The sequence below is a fragment of the Colletotrichum truncatum genome, assembly GCF_014235925.2.
Source record: "Colletotrichum truncatum strain CMES1059 chromosome Unknown Contig_0002, whole genome shotgun sequence".
Classification (NCBI taxonomy): Eukaryota; Fungi; Ascomycota; class Sordariomycetes; order Glomerellales; family Glomerellaceae; genus Colletotrichum; species Colletotrichum truncatum.
This window is the reverse complement of record NW_027222399.1, coordinates 3,999,223-4,015,006: the sequence shown is the minus strand read 5'-3', so window position 1 is coordinate 4,015,006 and position 15,784 is coordinate 3,999,223. Positions and strand designations below refer to the sequence as shown.

At 51.1% G+C, this 15,784-nt stretch overlaps 5 protein-coding genes across 5 annotated transcripts; 2 read left to right on the top strand and 3 right to left on the bottom strand.

The window, feature by feature from the left end:
* Nucleotides 1-1,150: 1,150 nt before the first annotated feature.
* Nucleotides 1,151-5,188, top strand: CTRU02_204033 (calcium-transporting atpase; the record flags this gene model as incomplete). Its single annotated transcript, XM_036731861.1, has 3 exons — nucleotides 1,151-1,229; nucleotides 1,358-2,602; nucleotides 2,655-5,188. 3 exons carry the CDS (start codon nucleotides 1,151-1,153, stop codon nucleotides 5,186-5,188), a joined length of 3,858 nt encoding a protein of 1,285 aa, XP_036576421.1.
* A 946-nt stretch (nucleotides 5,189-6,134) lies between these two features.
* CTRU02_204032 (ATP-dependent RNA helicase dbp6) lies at nucleotides 6,135-8,774 on the bottom strand (the record flags this gene model as incomplete). The annotated part of the gene is made up of 1 exon (XM_036731860.1): nucleotides 6,135-8,774. One exon carries the CDS (start codon nucleotides 8,772-8,774, stop codon nucleotides 6,135-6,137), a length of 2,640 nt encoding a protein of 879 aa, XP_036576420.1.
* A 376-nt stretch (nucleotides 8,775-9,150) lies between these two features.
* On the top strand, nucleotides 9,151-10,643 carry CTRU02_204031 (phosphatidylinositol:udp-c transferase subunit pig-a; the record flags this gene model as incomplete). The annotated part of the gene is made up of 2 exons (XM_036731859.2): nucleotides 9,151-9,629; nucleotides 9,686-10,643. The coding sequence occupies 2 exons, from the start codon at nucleotides 9,151-9,153 to the stop codon at nucleotides 10,641-10,643; spliced, it is 1,437 nt and encodes a 478-aa protein (XP_036576419.2).
* Nucleotides 10,644-11,839: 1,196 nt separating this feature from the next.
* CTRU02_204030 (nad dependent epimerase) lies at nucleotides 11,840-12,886 on the bottom strand (the record flags this gene model as incomplete). Its single annotated transcript, XM_036731858.1, has 1 exon — nucleotides 11,840-12,886. One exon carries the CDS (start codon nucleotides 12,884-12,886, stop codon nucleotides 11,840-11,842), a length of 1,047 nt encoding a protein of 348 aa, XP_036576418.1.
* Nucleotides 12,887-13,795: 909 nt separating this feature from the next.
* Nucleotides 13,796-14,636, bottom strand: CTRU02_204029 (3-ketoacyl-acyl carrier protein reductase (short-chain dehydrogenase); the record flags this gene model as incomplete). Its single annotated transcript, XM_036731857.1, has 2 exons — nucleotides 13,796-14,522; nucleotides 14,575-14,636. The coding sequence occupies 2 exons, from the start codon at nucleotides 14,634-14,636 to the stop codon at nucleotides 13,796-13,798; spliced, it is 789 nt and encodes a 262-aa protein (XP_036576417.1).
* Nucleotides 14,637-15,784: the final 1,148 nt, after the last annotated feature.

The window sequence follows — 15,784 nt, the reverse complement described above, 5'->3', positions numbered from 1 at the left end:
TTGGCGTATGGGAATTCTTGGCCAAACCACACCTGGTCTGGCTACATCGTGGCTGTGCCGCCCCGAGAAAGCTCCTCTCAATTCACTCATATCCAAGCCCAAAGGGGGTGGTGGTGGTTCGCCCTCACTGAGAGGAGGAGATGGAGTGACCAGGCGAATTATGATGCTAGAGCGCCAGTTCTTTTCTTCCTCTCCCTAAATGTGATTTCTCCATCTCTTCTCCGGGCCATATCCCTCCTGTTTAACCATAGGTCAGGTTATCCATCGTCTTTGTGGTGCAGGCGCTTGTATCGTTTGCTGCCCGTTACTTGTGGCTGCCCATCATCGCCTCCAATCGGTTCAGAACCATCCCATCATCATCTTCTTCACGACACTATACCCACGTCACTTGGCCAGCGTGACTTTCTGTACCGCCTCAAAGTGGCCGGTTCATTCTCGTTCTCGTCCTCGCTATCCAGCTGTGCCAGAGTTTTCCAGCACACCTTGCCGCAAGGTACTTTACCTGTCTAGCCCAAGGTTTACTGATACAGCCCCCTTGGAGATTGTGACCCCATCTTGCGGCGGGCCTCCCCAGATTTCCAACCAGCAGCGATAGACACAAGCATCTCTGGATCGAACCGCCGCCACTTTGATCACTGCCCGCTCAGCAGGCTCCCTCAAACTCAACATAACCTTTTGTCGTCCCCATTGCCTTACCCAACTTCCCTTCCCCTCCCTTCAATACACATATCTCATCCCCCAAAGAATGGACGCTGAGAGACTTGGGCAAGCTCTCCATTTTGACAACACTACCAGTTGTCCCTAAATCACCACTACCCACTTGATCAACAATCTTTTTTTATTTATTTATGTCAACATTGATTGTCAATCACTAGGTGGATCATTCACCCGGACGTTTACATCTAGCAACTTATATTTGTTTGTTTGCGCCGCACCCAAACATCTCCCGTCTACCTGCAGCCACACTTCGCCGAAAACAACCACCCAATCGCCGTTCCTTCCCCTCCCTCAAAGGAAAAAAAAAAATCAGGCGGCGTATTTTTCCACTGTTCTTCTCCAAGCTTCGCGACCCTGTCTGTATTTTTTTTTATCATCTCAGAGCAGAAGACGACGAGGCGGATTCGAAGAATCTCCAGAAACCAGCATCATCATGGTGAGAGGCTCCTCACCGCTGAGGCGGTCACGAGCTCCTACTATCACGCTTGATACTTCAGCCGTGAACGATCAAGGTATGATAACACCTTGTCAATTTCCAATCCTGGGGATGCTATTCCAAGTTCCAAGAAAAGAAACAAAATCATATCGAGAAGAGAAATTACCTTTGGGCGTGCCTACTAACCAACGCGTTGACTTATAGAAAATGACCACACATCATCATCACCATCATCGGATAACGCCGATGAGGTGAATAACACATTATCAGTGCCTACAAGAAAGTCGAGGTCACAGTCGTGGGATTCAAATAACACGACATTAGCAAAGTCTAAAACAAATGACGGCACCGACAAGGGCTCCCCTACCATTCACCTCTCCGGTTCCCCCAAGGGCTTCGGCGATAACCCGGACGCTCTTGCTCCTAACCCTGGCGAGGAAGACTCATTTCACGTCCAGAATAACCCATTTGCCTTTTCACCAGGTCAAGTATCGAAGCTTATTAACCCAAAAAGCTTGGACGCATTTGTCGCCGTTGGAGGGTTGACAGGTCTGGAAAAGGGGTTGCGGACAGACAGACGCGCTGGTCTTAGTCTCGATGAATCGCGTCTCGATGGCAACGTCAGCTTCGACGAGGCGGTCGCTGCCGGGAAGAAGTTATTGTCACCAACAGAACCACTTCCGACAAAGGCTCTGGAGCAAGATCCGGTCCAGCATGGAGACGGCGCCGGCAAGGGCTTCGACGACCGGAAGCGGGTGTTTGGGCAAAATATCCTCCCCGAAAGGAAGTCGAAATCGCTACTCCAGCTCGCCTGGATCGCAATGAAGGACAAGGTTTTGATTCTGTTGAGCGTGGCGGCTGTGGTATCTTTAGCACTGGGACTCTACCAGACATTTGGCGCGACACATCACGGAGACGACACGGCCAAGCTCGAATGGATTGAGGGTGTCGCCATCATCGTTGCTATTTTGATTGTTGTCATCGTTGGATCTCTCAACGACTGGCAAAAGGAGCGTCAATTTCGGAAACTAAACCAAAAGAAGGAGGACCGCTTCGTCAAGGTGATTCGTTCTGGAAAACCTTCTAGCATTTCGGTACACGACATTCTGGTTGGCGATGTGATGCTGCTGGAGCAGGGCGACATCCTTCCGGTGGATGGTGTATTCATCGACGGCCACAATGTCAGCTGTGACGAGTCTTCCGCGACCGGCGAATCCGATCTCATCAAGAAGGTTCCTGCAGACGCTGTCATGAGGGCGTTGCACGAGGAGGATGCGAACCCCAAGAAGCTTGACCCTTTCATCATCTCTGGAGCCAGAGTTCTGGACGGTGTTGGCACGTTTTTGGTTACTGCTGTTGGTCAAAACTCTAGCCACGGCAAGACGATGATGTCTCTCCGCGACGACCCCGGCCTGACGCCCCTGCAGCTCAAGCTGAACATCCTCGCAGGTATGTGCAGGTTACTTAGTGGTATAATGGTTCTTGACTGACGCTTTATCAGGCTACATTGCGAAGCTCGGCAGTGGAGCGGGTTTGCTGCTTCTCGGCGTCCTTACAATCGAATTCTTGGCCCATCTCCCCCAGAACAGAGATTCTCCGGAGCAGAAAGGTCAACGCTTCCTCCAAATTCTCATCACCGCCATTACCATCATCGTCGTCGCCGTCCCTGAGGGTTTGCCCCTCGCAGTCACCCTTGCCCTGGCATACGCCACCAAGCGAATGACAAAGGAGAACAACCTTGTCCGCCACCTGCAGTCTTGTGAAACCATGGGTAATGCGACAGTTATTTGCTCTGACAAGACTGGTACATTGACGGAGAACGTCATGACGGTTGTCGCTGGTTCCTTGGGCACGGGCAACTTGAAGTTTGGCGAAGGAGATGAGCAGGCCAGCTCATCAGACCAGGGCGAACAAGTTGACCAGCAGGAGCATATCCAGGTCACTGGAGATGGTAAGAAGACCGAGAACAGATCTTCAACACAGGTTCCCATGTCCAAGCTTTCTTCGTCTCTTGACGCCGAATACAAGGACCTTGTCAAGCAATCGATCGCGATGAACACGACGGCGTTTGAGACGGAAGAAAGCGGAAAGCATGAGTTTGTGGGCACGAAAACGGAAACTGCCCTGCTCGACTGGGCTCGTCGATGCTTCGCTCTCGAGAAGCTTGCCATCGAACGTGAAAACCACCCTGTCCAGCAACTCTTCCCTTTCAACTCCAAGCGGAAGTGCATGGGTGCCGCGGTGCGCCTCCCCGACAACAAGTACCGCCTCTTCGTCAAAGGTGCCCCCGAAATTCTCCTTGGACAATGTACACACGCTGTTGTCGACCCGACGAAACCTCCTTCTGCCAGCTCAATGGAGTCCCAGCAACAAGACGAGGTCCGACGCACCATCTCCGAGTACGCCTCTCGTTCGCTCCGCACCCTTGCCATTGCCTACCGAGATTTCGATCAATGGCCGCCGAAGGATTCCCGCAAGGAGGAGGGCTCGCAGAACATCGAGTTCTCAAGTCTGTTCAAGAACTTGACATGGTTGGGTGTCGTGGGAATCCAAGACCCCGTGCGAGCCGGTGTTCCCAAGGCAGTGAACGACTGCCGCCTTGCTTCGGTGTCTGTCAAGATGGTTACCGGTGACAACGTCGAGACCGCAAGGGCTATTGCACGCGACTGTGGTATTCTGACCGAGAAGGGCAAGGTCATGGAGGGTGTCGAGTTCCGCCGCATGGAAGACCGCGAACGACTTGCGATTGTCAAAGACCTGTGCGTACTGGCACGTTCGAGCCCGGAGGACAAGCGAATTCTGGTTAAAGCGCTGAGGAGCCTGGGCGAAGTCGTTGCCGTCACTGGAGATGGCACCAACGACGCGCCCGCCCTCAAGTCTGCCGATGTTGGTTTCTCAATGGGCATTACGGGAACGGAGGTTGCCAAGGAGGCTTCGGACATTATCCTGATGGACGACAATTTCTCATCCATCGTTAAGGCTTTGTCTTGGGGTCGCGCCATCAACGACGCCGTCAAGAAGTTCCTTCAGTTCCAGATCACCGTCAACATCACCGCCGTCATCCTCACCTTCGTCACGGCCGTGGGTAGCGAATCGCAAGAACCTGTTTTGAACGCTGTTCAGCTTCTCTGGGTTAACCTCATCATGGACACATTTGCTGCTCTCGCCCTGGCCACGGACCCTCCTACGGAAAGCATGCTTCACCGCAAGCCCGAGGCCAAGACGGCTGCTCTAATTAACACGCCAATGTGGAAGATGATTATTGGACAGTCAATCTACCAGCTTATCGTCACCCTCATTCTTCACTTTGTCGGCCCCAGCTTCCTCAAGTATCCCAGAGGCGAGCAGAAGACCCTCGTCTTCAACGTCTTCGTCTTCATGCAAATCTTCAAGCTTGTCAACAGCAGACGTATTGATAACAAGCTTAACATCTTTGAGGGCATCACCAAGAACAAGCTCTTCGCTCTGATGATGGCCATCATGGCAGCCGGACAGGTTCTCATCGTCTTCGTCGGTGGCGCCGCCTTCAAGGTTGAGCGCCTCAATGGTCCCCAATGGGGCATCTCTATCGTCCTCGGCTTCCTCTCGATCCCTGTCGGTGTGCTCATCCGCCTGGTTCCCGACGCCTTCTGCGTCGCTCTCGTCCGCCCCATCGGCAAGGTTTGGGCCAAGATTCCCAAGTGGAAGCGCAAGAAGAAGAGTGACGACGAGGAGGACGCTGAGCATCTTGGTGGCGTCGCGGAGGCCCTGATGGAGATCCGCGAAGACCTCGCCTTCCTGAAGCGCATCAAGGGAGGTCGCATCAATCAGATCAGTGAGGTCATCATGAAGCCTCGCGAGTATCGCGAGCGGGCCCGGAGCCGAAGCGGCTCCAGGTCGTCAAGCAGACACAACATGTCACCTATGAAATCCGCTCTCGGCATGCCGGGTATCGTTGCAGCCAGTGTCGGAGGCTTATCACCGGTCGAGCGGCCGGTGAGCAATGACCGCAGAACTACGGAAGGCGGAAACGAGGAGGAAAACCGAACCAATTAAGGCTTTCGCGAGGGAAAACAACCAACCCCCTTTCTCCCACCAACCCACCTCGGCCACAATTTACCACAACCCTCCTCCTCCTTTGAGGATAAAAAAAGGTGGAGGAACGAAACGACCCTTTTGCTTATCGTGCAAGCGCTGTTTTTTTTTCTTCTCCTTATCACGAATGACCGCCCGATCGACCGAACTGTATTTTTCCCCTCCTCTTTTTTCCTTGGACCGATCGAGATACGACATAGCAAAACCTCATGTACAATCACCAAACAACAATAGACCGAACTAGTGCGCTGCAAGACCGATAGTTTTTAAAAAATAATTAATGAAAACAAAGGATACCTCTACTGTATGCCTCTAATAAAATCTGGTGACTTGCGTGACGATTGCCACAGCATAATAAGCCTTTTCTCGGTTATTGGTCTGCTCAGACGTCTTAACATTCTTCGTGCTGGCGTTGCCTTGTCGAATGTTTTCAACCGTACAATCCCATGCTAGCTCATGTGTCTGAAGTACGTCTTGTATAGCTATCGGCACTACAGCATGAGTTGTTCGTTTCATTCGATGAGTTGGATGGAATATACTCCAGGTAAGAGCTAGTTCAACGCGGCACTGCGGACTTTGGCCGGAAGTAGTGCGGGCGTCGTGGAGAAGAGCCTGAAAGGCAACTACCTACTTTATAACATGATCACAGCAGCTAGGGCGAATGGTAAGGAGGGTGCTAGCAGGACAGCACTGACGAGGATCTGGCCAAGGATGATGATGGTAAGTAGGCGTAGACAGGGGGGGGGGGGGGGTTAGTACTAAGGTTTATTTGTATTAAAGGCGCATAGTTCAGTAGAGACTAGCAAGAATACTGATGCTGAACCACCTGAGAAGATATTAGGGAACGACATCTTGTCGGAACGCTTTGAAATTGGTATTATTATCAGGCACTGTACACGGTCTACGACTACCTCTGCCTCCTGGCTTCTCCGGCCTCCTTTCCAAGCTTCTCCAGCGCCTCCTCGTAACTCTGCACCCTCTCGTCCCCGAACCCGCCGTCGTCCGGATCTCCGATGCGCAGGCGGTCCACCTTGGCCGCGCGTTGGATACCGCTGCTCGGTTTGGCGATCTTGCCCCAGAACCAACCGCTCTCGCCATCCTCGACGAGAGTCCAGGCGGCTCCGGCACGGCCTGCACGAGCGGTACGACCGACACGGTGTACGTAACCCGCGGCGCTGGCAGGGAGGTCGTAGTTGATGACGTTGTCGAGCTGCGGCAGATCGATACCACGAGCGACCAGGTCGGATGCGACGAGGAGGCGGAGACGGCGGGCGGCGAAGGCGCGAAGGGCGCGGCGACGGTCCGACGTCTTTTGGGTAGATGTGAGCGTGGCGATGTAGGGCGCCAATGAGGGATGGAGGAGAGAGATGAGGCGAGAGAGACGAAGCGCGGATTCGTTTGATTTGGTGAAGATGAGGGCTGTTGTCGTAAACGGGGTGGTGGGTGCTGTGGTCTTGGTAGGCTTGGAAGCTTCAGAGCTGGTGTCAGAATCGGAATCAGAGTCGGACTCGGAGTCTGAGCTTGTGTCGTCGGAGTCTGAGCTCGTATCGGAGGCTGCTTCGGAACTGGCGTCTGAAGAAGTATCGGAAGAGCCGTCCGAAGAAGACGTATCGTCGTCGTCTTCCTTGGCCGCTGGCGTTGGCTTTGTCTTGGTGGCGGTTTCGGACATGAGGTGGCCATCCAGCAAAAGGTCAATCAGGTAGAGAGGCTTGAGGTTGGCATCGTGAACTCTGATGGCAGACTCCTTCAGCAACGTTGGAAGAGTGTGCTCTGCGATCGGTGCGGTGCCATCGGCTTGTTGGCCCTCAAGGACAATGAGTTGAGGACGGCGCAGCTGGAGCCCGCTTAACAGACTCAGGTCTCTTGTGAGCGTTGCACTAAGTACAATCTTGCGCACACCGGAAAGGTTGGAGTCGGGGAAGTCGCGTGCGCTGAACTTGTTCGTGCGAAGTTTGGGCATGACGACGTCCAGCCAGCCCTGGAAACTCTGTGCCAAAAGCTTGTCGGCTTCATCAACCACTAGCCACCGCACGTAGTCCAGAGAGAAGCCAGGGGTGAGGTTGATGTGCTCGACCAATCTACCAGGAGTGCAAATCAGGACGTCGACCTTGGAAGCGTAGTCTACCACATGATCAGGCAGCGAACCCGCTTCTATTCTGGAGGTTGATTCCTCAGCTTCAAGTCCTGATTCCTCGACATCCTTCCACGCTTCGATCTCACGCTGATAGGCCGTCTTGTAACCTTCAGGATCATACTTTTCATCCTTTTCGATCAGATTCGCCTGCTCGTACTTCAACTGCTGACTACCAATGGAGATACCAATGCGTACTCTCTTCTGGTCGCGGCCGTCGAATGCGCCAGCACAAAGCTCGAAAACCTCTTGAGCCTGCTTGACCAGTTCTCGCGTCGGTAGGACCACCAGCGCCCGAAGTCTAGTGACAGCCCCTTGACTGATGTCCCGCACAATGGGTAGCGCGTATGCCAGCGTTTTTCCGGATCCAGTAGCTGCTGCAACGAGGAGATCACCCTGCCGGTGCTTGCACGAAGGGAGAAGTAGTGGAATAGCCGCCGTCTGGACGGCAAACGAGTCCTTGAAACCCTTCGACTCCAGAATCTGGGCGGCTTTGGGGTTGATACCAATTTCTGTAAAAGGCGTCCGCGTGTCGGGCGCCACTCGGATAGGGGCAGCAAGCCATGGCGGAAGGGTCTCGTAGGAAGGTTTTGACGTGTCAAGAGCGACCGGTTCGGGTTGAGGCAGAGGCTCGAGGCCATGTTCCTCCAGCTCCTCTGTAGCAGCGTTCTCTTCGTCTACATTCATCGCATCTGGAGCTTCGTCGTGGGCCGTGTCGGTTTTCTTATTCAGATACTTGGTAGCCTTGGCAAGGACGGACTTATGACGCGCTGCCACTCCGTCATCTTCGTCCTGGCCTGTCTTTTCCCCGCTATCCGTTGTCTTCTTCTTCTTTGACCTGTCCTTCTTTTCCTTGATTTCCTTAGTATTCGTCTCGCCCTCTTCTCCTACTGTGCCTGCTTGAGAGACTTCAGACACACGCTTCTTCTTTTTCTTCTTCTCTCCTGATTCCGGCTCTTTTGCCTCCTCGTCTCCATCTTCACGGGTGTCCATGGCGTCGCTTGTTGCATCCGATTCGGGCTCGGTATTTTTGGACTTCTTTTCTTTCTTCTCCTTCTTTGACTTCTTTGGGGTATCTTGCTCTGCATCTTCCACCTGAGACTCTACTTCCGACTTTCTAGACTTCTTCTTCTTGACAGGAGTCTCTTCGCTGACTTCGATCTCGACTTCGTGTTTGCGCTTGATAGCGGGCGACAGTGTCTCGGCGTCTTCTTGTGTCACATTTCCTAGTGATGTTCTGGACTTAGGCTTCTTAGAAGGGACATATCGCGCATAAGGGCTGGCGGCTGATGCTTCGGTTGTAACCGCTTCGTTCGTCGGCGACGGTGGCTCTGGGGCCGATGGAGGCGATGGTAACGATTCGGTAGGCTTCGGCGCCTCCTTGTCCTTCTTCGGTGGAACGTAGCGATTATACATCTTGCCAATTGGGTGCTTGCAACCCTTGACGAAGCATTAAACAAGTTTGCGCGGCTCTCCCAATGTAACTGGTAATGCTAAGCTGGTGGGAGGGGCAGCTGGCGCAGGCTCCGAAAAAAAGTTGGGAGGTTTCTCTTATCGCGGTTCTGCCGCTTTCCACCGCCCACAGTCAATCCTTATCGCACCGCGGCACGCGGTCCCTGGTCCCGCTGAAGCTTAACACCAGTAGGTGCGTATTCGGACCACCTCTATGTCCATGTTCCCATCCATCGAGCAACTGTGACAACTCCCCCTGTTCCGCAGTCGCGCCGCGTAAGATGCGTCGAAACCATTTCCGGAGGTCACAGCTGCTCGTGTCGAGCGACAACCGATGAACATGGCTCGAACATACAATATCGCTATGGTCAGCGACTTCTTCTTCCCCCAGCCAGGAGGAGTCGAAAGCCACATCTACCAACTGTCGACCAAGCTGATCGATCGCGGCCACAAAGTCATCATCATCACCCACGCCTATGAGGGCCGCAGCGGAGTGCGCAATTTGACCAACGGCCTTAGAGTTTATCATGTCCCTTTTCTCGTCATTTTCCGATCAGCGACATTCCCGACTGTCTTCTCTGCCTTTCCTATCCTTCGCAATATCCTTATTCGAGAGCAAATCGAGATTGTCCACGGCCATGCAAGCTTGAGCAGTTTCTGCCATGAGGCCATCTTACATGCTAGGACTATGGGCTTGCGTACCGTCTTCACGGACCACTCCCTGTTTGGGTTCGCGGATGCAACCAGCATTCTAACTAACAAAATCTTGAAATTCTCCCTCAGCGACGTGGACCATGTCATTTGTGTTAGCCACACATGGTTAGCTTGCGCCCAACCGCTGTATCCCTCTTAGACCTCCTAACTCTGTGTTCTAGTAAAGAGAATACCGTCCTACGAGCATCACTCGACCCTCTTATGGTCTCAGTCATTCCGAATGCTGTTGTCGCCGAGAACTTTCGTCCCCTCGATTATCCGTCCTCTGAGACGGGCCAAGCCTTTGGGCAAAACCCACCACCGGCTCACCATCTCGGCCCGAATGATATGATTACTATCGTTGTCATCTCTCGTCTCTTTTACAACAAAGGAACGGATCTTTTGACCGCCGCGATCCCCCGTATCTTGGAGAATCATCCCAACACGAGGTTCATTATTGCTGGCTCTGGTCCCAAGGCAATTGACCTTGAACAAATGATTGAGCAGAACGTTCTGCAAGATAGAGTAGAGATGCTGGGTCCTGTGCGACATGAGGAGGTGCGGGATGTTATGGTTCGCGGCCATATCTATCTTCATCCCAGTCTTACAGAGGCCTTTGGCACTGTCATTGTGGAGGCAGCCAGCTGCGGCTTGTACGTCGTGTGTACCCAAGTTGGAGGCATCCCCGAAGTACTCCCGTCGCACATGACCGTGTTTGCAAAACCAGAGGAAGATGACCTGGTCTTTGCAACCGGTAAAGCAATTGCTGCCTTGAGAGCAAACAAGGTCCGAACTGAGCGCTTTCATGAGCAGGTGCAAAAGATGTACTCTTGGACGAATGTGGCTCTCCGAACGGAGCGAGTTTACCACGGTATCTCTGGTGAGCTCAGTGAAGCCGAGTTTTACGGTTACGACGCTGCCAACGGTGCCAGCCGTGTTCGCTCATTCGCACTCATTGACCGACTGAAGCGGTACTACGGCTGCGGCATATGGGCCGGCAAGCTTTTTTGCCTCGTTTGCATTATTGATTACTTATTGTTTCTCTTTCTTGAGCTATGGTTCCCACGAAGCCAGATCGACATATGTCCTGAGTGGCCGCGAAAATTCATTGACGAAACTGAGGATTCGAAGGAGGACTGATCATTTTAAGTGGTTGAGACGTACCATTAACTAACATTCATACTGCACCTGCTCATCCAGGCAGATTATTACCGGATTATAAGCCACCGGCAGCTGCTTTGGAAGGGAGGCGCTGCAAAGCTACCAGCGGCTAAGAGTCCGTTCCAGTGCCATGAAAGGCCTGCGCGTGACTATTGGCTGATATTCTTGAAGCTAGAACAAAAAGTCGATCACGGTATGTCTTAAACCCAGACTTGAAATCCTCCTATACATGGCTAACTGAGTTCTAGGTCAGAATGCGGTGGTTTTGCCTTATTAACCACGCCTCATCGCTTCTGAATACAAGATTACGTGTAATGAGACCCCACGAAGCATATTCATAGGCCGTTATACTTTTGAGAAAAGACAATCAATGCTTCGAGTGGCAGCAAAGCCCCTGCAGCGATTGATCTTGGTTTCCAGTCGTGCCTACGCTATAATACAGATACCCAATTAACTGGAATAAAATCATGGAGCTTTTGGAGATCCAAAGAATTGTAAATGCACTCAATTATAATTCTCTTACTCGTGACGTGGTTTTTATGGCTGGAGATACCGGTGTGACTTTTCCCATGAGCGCCCTACCTTTCATCACCATAACCTCTCTCAATAGACAAGCCTAAATTGGTAAGACCGCTTACATCTTGTTAGTAAACGACCTCGGATTATGCTCCTGGGAGATCAGACTGATATGAACTTTATTAAACTAAAAGCTTATTTGCGGAAGGCTGCATGAAATCCGCCCTGCCTCGATCAATCCTTACTGACAAAAATAATCAAGGGTGTTCCGGTATCACTACTTTGTCCCAACACGAGAGGTCACACGCTCATAGAAAACAGCAGCTTGGCTTTCAACTTTACAATTATTGAGCCCCTGTTTAGAACCAAATGAGACAATGAGTAAATGTAATAGTTTCAGACAGCATTGTAAATATTCAGTCAGACTAATGAAGTGCAAAAAGATGTAAGATATTCTTTCCTCATTTTGGAGATGGCAGTATCTGTATGGTAACTGTGACTACGACATATACCGTGATCATAGTATATGATATCCTTCGTATTAAACTAAATAAATACGAACCTGCATTGAGACAGATGAACAATCGACGTCAGCAATCGCCGAACACAAGCGGAGCTCTTCAGTTTGAGGGCTTCTCGATGACGAGATTTATGCTTCCCTAGATTTTGGTCTTCCCCTCTACAGCCAAGAACTGCTTCAGTATATCCTCGACCGTCTCTGGCATCGGGCGATACTTGATTCCCAACATGCGAACCGCCTTCGTTCCGTCTACCTGATACAATCTCGCTGTCGCATCGCTCATGCCAGTTCTCGGAGTTCCCACGGGAATCCTTCTCTTGGCGTCCTCTGGTAGTACCTCCCTCGCTACATCAGCCGCTGATTGCCAGTCGAAATGCTGCGCCAACAGAAATCTTTCGCCGCCAGCCGCGGGTGTATCAAGTGCTACCGCAAGCATGGCCGCGGCATCACGTACGTCAATGGCTCCAGCCCACTGCAGAGATGGGATTTCCCTTGCGTCCATGAGCTGCACCCACATAATCTTTGATGTTGAATTTACATCTTCCAAGCTGTTGACTTGCTCGAGATGAGGGCCAAAGACAACAGAAGGATTCAGACAGCTAAGGTCGAAGTTGGGCTTGTGATATTCCATCCAAGCCCAAGGCGCTCTCGGAGAAGGCGCCTTGCCCGCAATGTAGAGAACTCCACGATCCTCAAGTGATGCAGCCTCTTCGAATGTCAACGGGTTCCAGTCAGACTCGTTATAAATGTACCCGATTCGTGGGTCTTTCGAGGTGTCCAGCATTGCCCCTATAGAAGAGGTGTGGACGACGCGCTTGAATGAGAGACTCCCGTACGTTTTGATGGCATCCAACATGCCGGTTACGCCTTTGATGGCTGGCTCAAGCATATCACGGACGTTATCCTTGACATGGCCATGAACCGGGCTAGCAACATGGATTGTACCCACTATATTTCCTTGAAAGACATCGCGGAAGAGTTCAGTCTTTGTCAAATCTTCGATAGTTGCCGTCGTGGCTCTGGTTCCGTAATCCGCTGGAAATTTTGTGCGGACTTTGTCGGCAGTCTTTTTCGATCGAACGGTACCGCAAACATTGTAGCCCCTCTTCAATACCTGTTCAATGACATGGAGGGCAAGGTAACCGTTGGCTCCAGTAACGAGGACAGTTGCAGGATCGGAAGACATGTTTTAAGGGTTCTGTAAGTCAGGTTTGAGGTGAGTGGCTGGTGACTTCCATTATACTGTGTTAAAATACGACAAATGCAAGAACAAATCCATGATCTTGTACGTACATGCTTCGGGGTGAAGAATCTCAATGATTGCGGTCAATATGTTTTGTCGGACTCCCACCACTGCAAGAGGCCTAACTCCGGAAAACAGTCAGCGCGTCAAGACGCTGAATGCCTTGATAGAACTTGACGATCGTGCTCAAAACGCTTTACATCCGATTGAACCGGATACCAAGCCTTAATTCCGGTCCAGGATTTTGTCAACCTTGACTTGTAATTGCGTGGGTAGAACCGTCTGAACTCCACAAGGAGTAACCCGTCCCTTGAGTACAAACTTCGAGTGTGCAGTCACGACTAGACTACTGGAGCTACCTTTCATGTATCACTCTATTTGTGCTTCATTTCCATGAAGTATGAATGTGTAGATGACCTTTGCCTTCCGTAAAAAGTAATGTTTTTACGGTCTCCGGGATCTATTAGTTTGCCGCCCTAAGCATCAGTTGATAGTGAACTCTAAAGTCATAACCAAAATATTCCATGGTTAATACCTTACTCTGAAGACTTTACGTTTGAATTGAAGAGCCCTTTTTGCTTACTATTTACCAGCCTAGGTTATTTAAGACTTATCCATATGAATGGATATCTCTGCGTACTGCCCCTATTGTTACATCTTCGATCAACACTGCGAACAAGTGACTATGGTGGATTGGGTATACTCAGAGCTTGAATGCCATAGCAACACATCATAATGCCTATGTAGATGCTTCAACATGACTAATAAGCGGTGCCATAAAAGAAATACAGTAATGGAGAACAAACACACAATGACATAGCCCTGACCATTGGGCTTCCATAGACTTTCTATTTACTTCAAACCACCACTCAGTAGTATGCTCTGGCCTGTCAAGTATCCTGTTTTGCACAGCATGCTGACGACATTTGCGCATTCCTTAGGTGTGCCCAGTCTACCCACGGGGATATTCTTCACATCTCCGGGTGTACCCTCGACACGTTTCTCGTCAGGGATCATACCCGTCTCGCCAATCATGGCCGGCGCAATATCGTTAAGTGTAACCCCATCTTTGGCGTGTTTTGAAGCTAGGTTCTTCATCAATCCCGTTAAGCCAGCCTTGCTAGCAGCATAGTGACATCCGTTAATGCCGCCACCAATGGCGGAGATGGAAGACACAAAGACGATGCGGCCCCAGTGCTGGGCGGCCATATGAGGTATAGCTAGTTTGCAAAGCAGAAAGGAGGCGCGGAGGTTTATGGATATGGTAAAATCAAACTCTTCAAGGGAAATGTTTTCGAGGTAGGGGTTGGCTTTGTTATTGAAGCCGGCTGTACCAGCGTTGGAGACAAGGATGTCGGGGTGTTGACCGTGCTCAGCTTTGATTTGCGCGAACAGTTCATCGATGCCTTTGGCAGATGACATGTCCACAACATGGCAAGAAAGTTTGAGATCGGCGTTCGAGCCTTTTCTTAACTCTTCGGCGAGTTCCGAGATCTTGCCGTAAGTTCGCTCAGAGGAACATGTCAAGGCCAGATGAGCACCATTAGCGAAAAGCTCCCTGGCACAAGCCCCTCCAATTCTGTAGAGAGTGAGCTTATAAAGATTCAAAAGGACATCCATCTTCAGCTTACCCACCAGAAGCACCCGTCACCAGCGCAAGCCTGTTTTTGATTTCGTTGTCCACGGAGGCCATATTAATAGTGGGACGGGTTCTGTATAAGAGGGACGATATCTAGAATTGCCTCTTTGACTCAAAGTTGTTTTCAGTAGTGCCAGGTCGAGCACCTCGGGCAATTTCTTGGTTTGTTATCTTTCCCAATACTTAGACGGATAATTGAAACCGGTTGATCGTTGAGACATCCTTCAAGATGCTTTCAAGGGGCAGTTGGGCAGGATACCCCGCCATGATTTGCCCCACTGTAGCTCTGCTACCCCGCGCTCTGCAAGACCGAAAAGTTGCTGACCAAGTACCGACTTCGGATCAATGTCGTCCGTACGGAGTTGAAGGATGAAAGGAGTTGTCGAGTTGCCAATCAACTCTTCAAAGTTGACACATTGGCTGCTACCAATCTGAGCAATTTAGCTGTACGTAATTCCAATAACTGGTGGGGGGTCTCTGCTGCCTTGGGCGGCTCATGTTAATAGGTTTCTTGGCTTGAAGACGGCGATTAGGCTGCCGTTTTCTCCAATAGTACCAGGTAAAGCAATCCGGCCCATGGCAGATAAGGCCCTCCTAGTAACCATCGCGAAGCTTCCATGTGGCTTAAATTAGACCACCATCAAGTACACTCTTCGATCCACCGGCATGAACAGAGTAGCAAATGTCCTAGATACGCATGGAAATGCCCCAGCCTGACGGTTTATACCACGTTTGCGGTGACTAACCGCTTTTAATGGTGTCATCCTTCACGTAACCTTTAGGTAATGCATGGTCTGTGAGAGTATCTTTTTTGAAAGAGAATCTGCGAATGAAGCTCGGCGCTGGCCCCTTAATTGTGGCTTGACCCTGTCCAATTGTCCCGCTTTTACCGGAACAACTGCAACGAACTCCCGGGGCTAAGCTTATCGCACCAATCGAATGCTTATCGTGCATTCAGCCTTGCAGCTTTGCCGGGCGCCACAACTTTTTTTTTTGTTACAGCTGTCCTCTTCGCCTGGCCAGGTAAGCCATTAGTACAGGTACCACCTTGCCGAGAACGACCCAGTCTGGGGATGGCACCGAACCCGAATTTAGTAGAGGACACTTTCACGTCTCTGTAACGACCCTCTGCGTTGTCCATATCTTCTTTGCCTCTGGGTCATATCTTGCCTCGAGCCCTCCCCTTCTTTTTTTTATTTTTG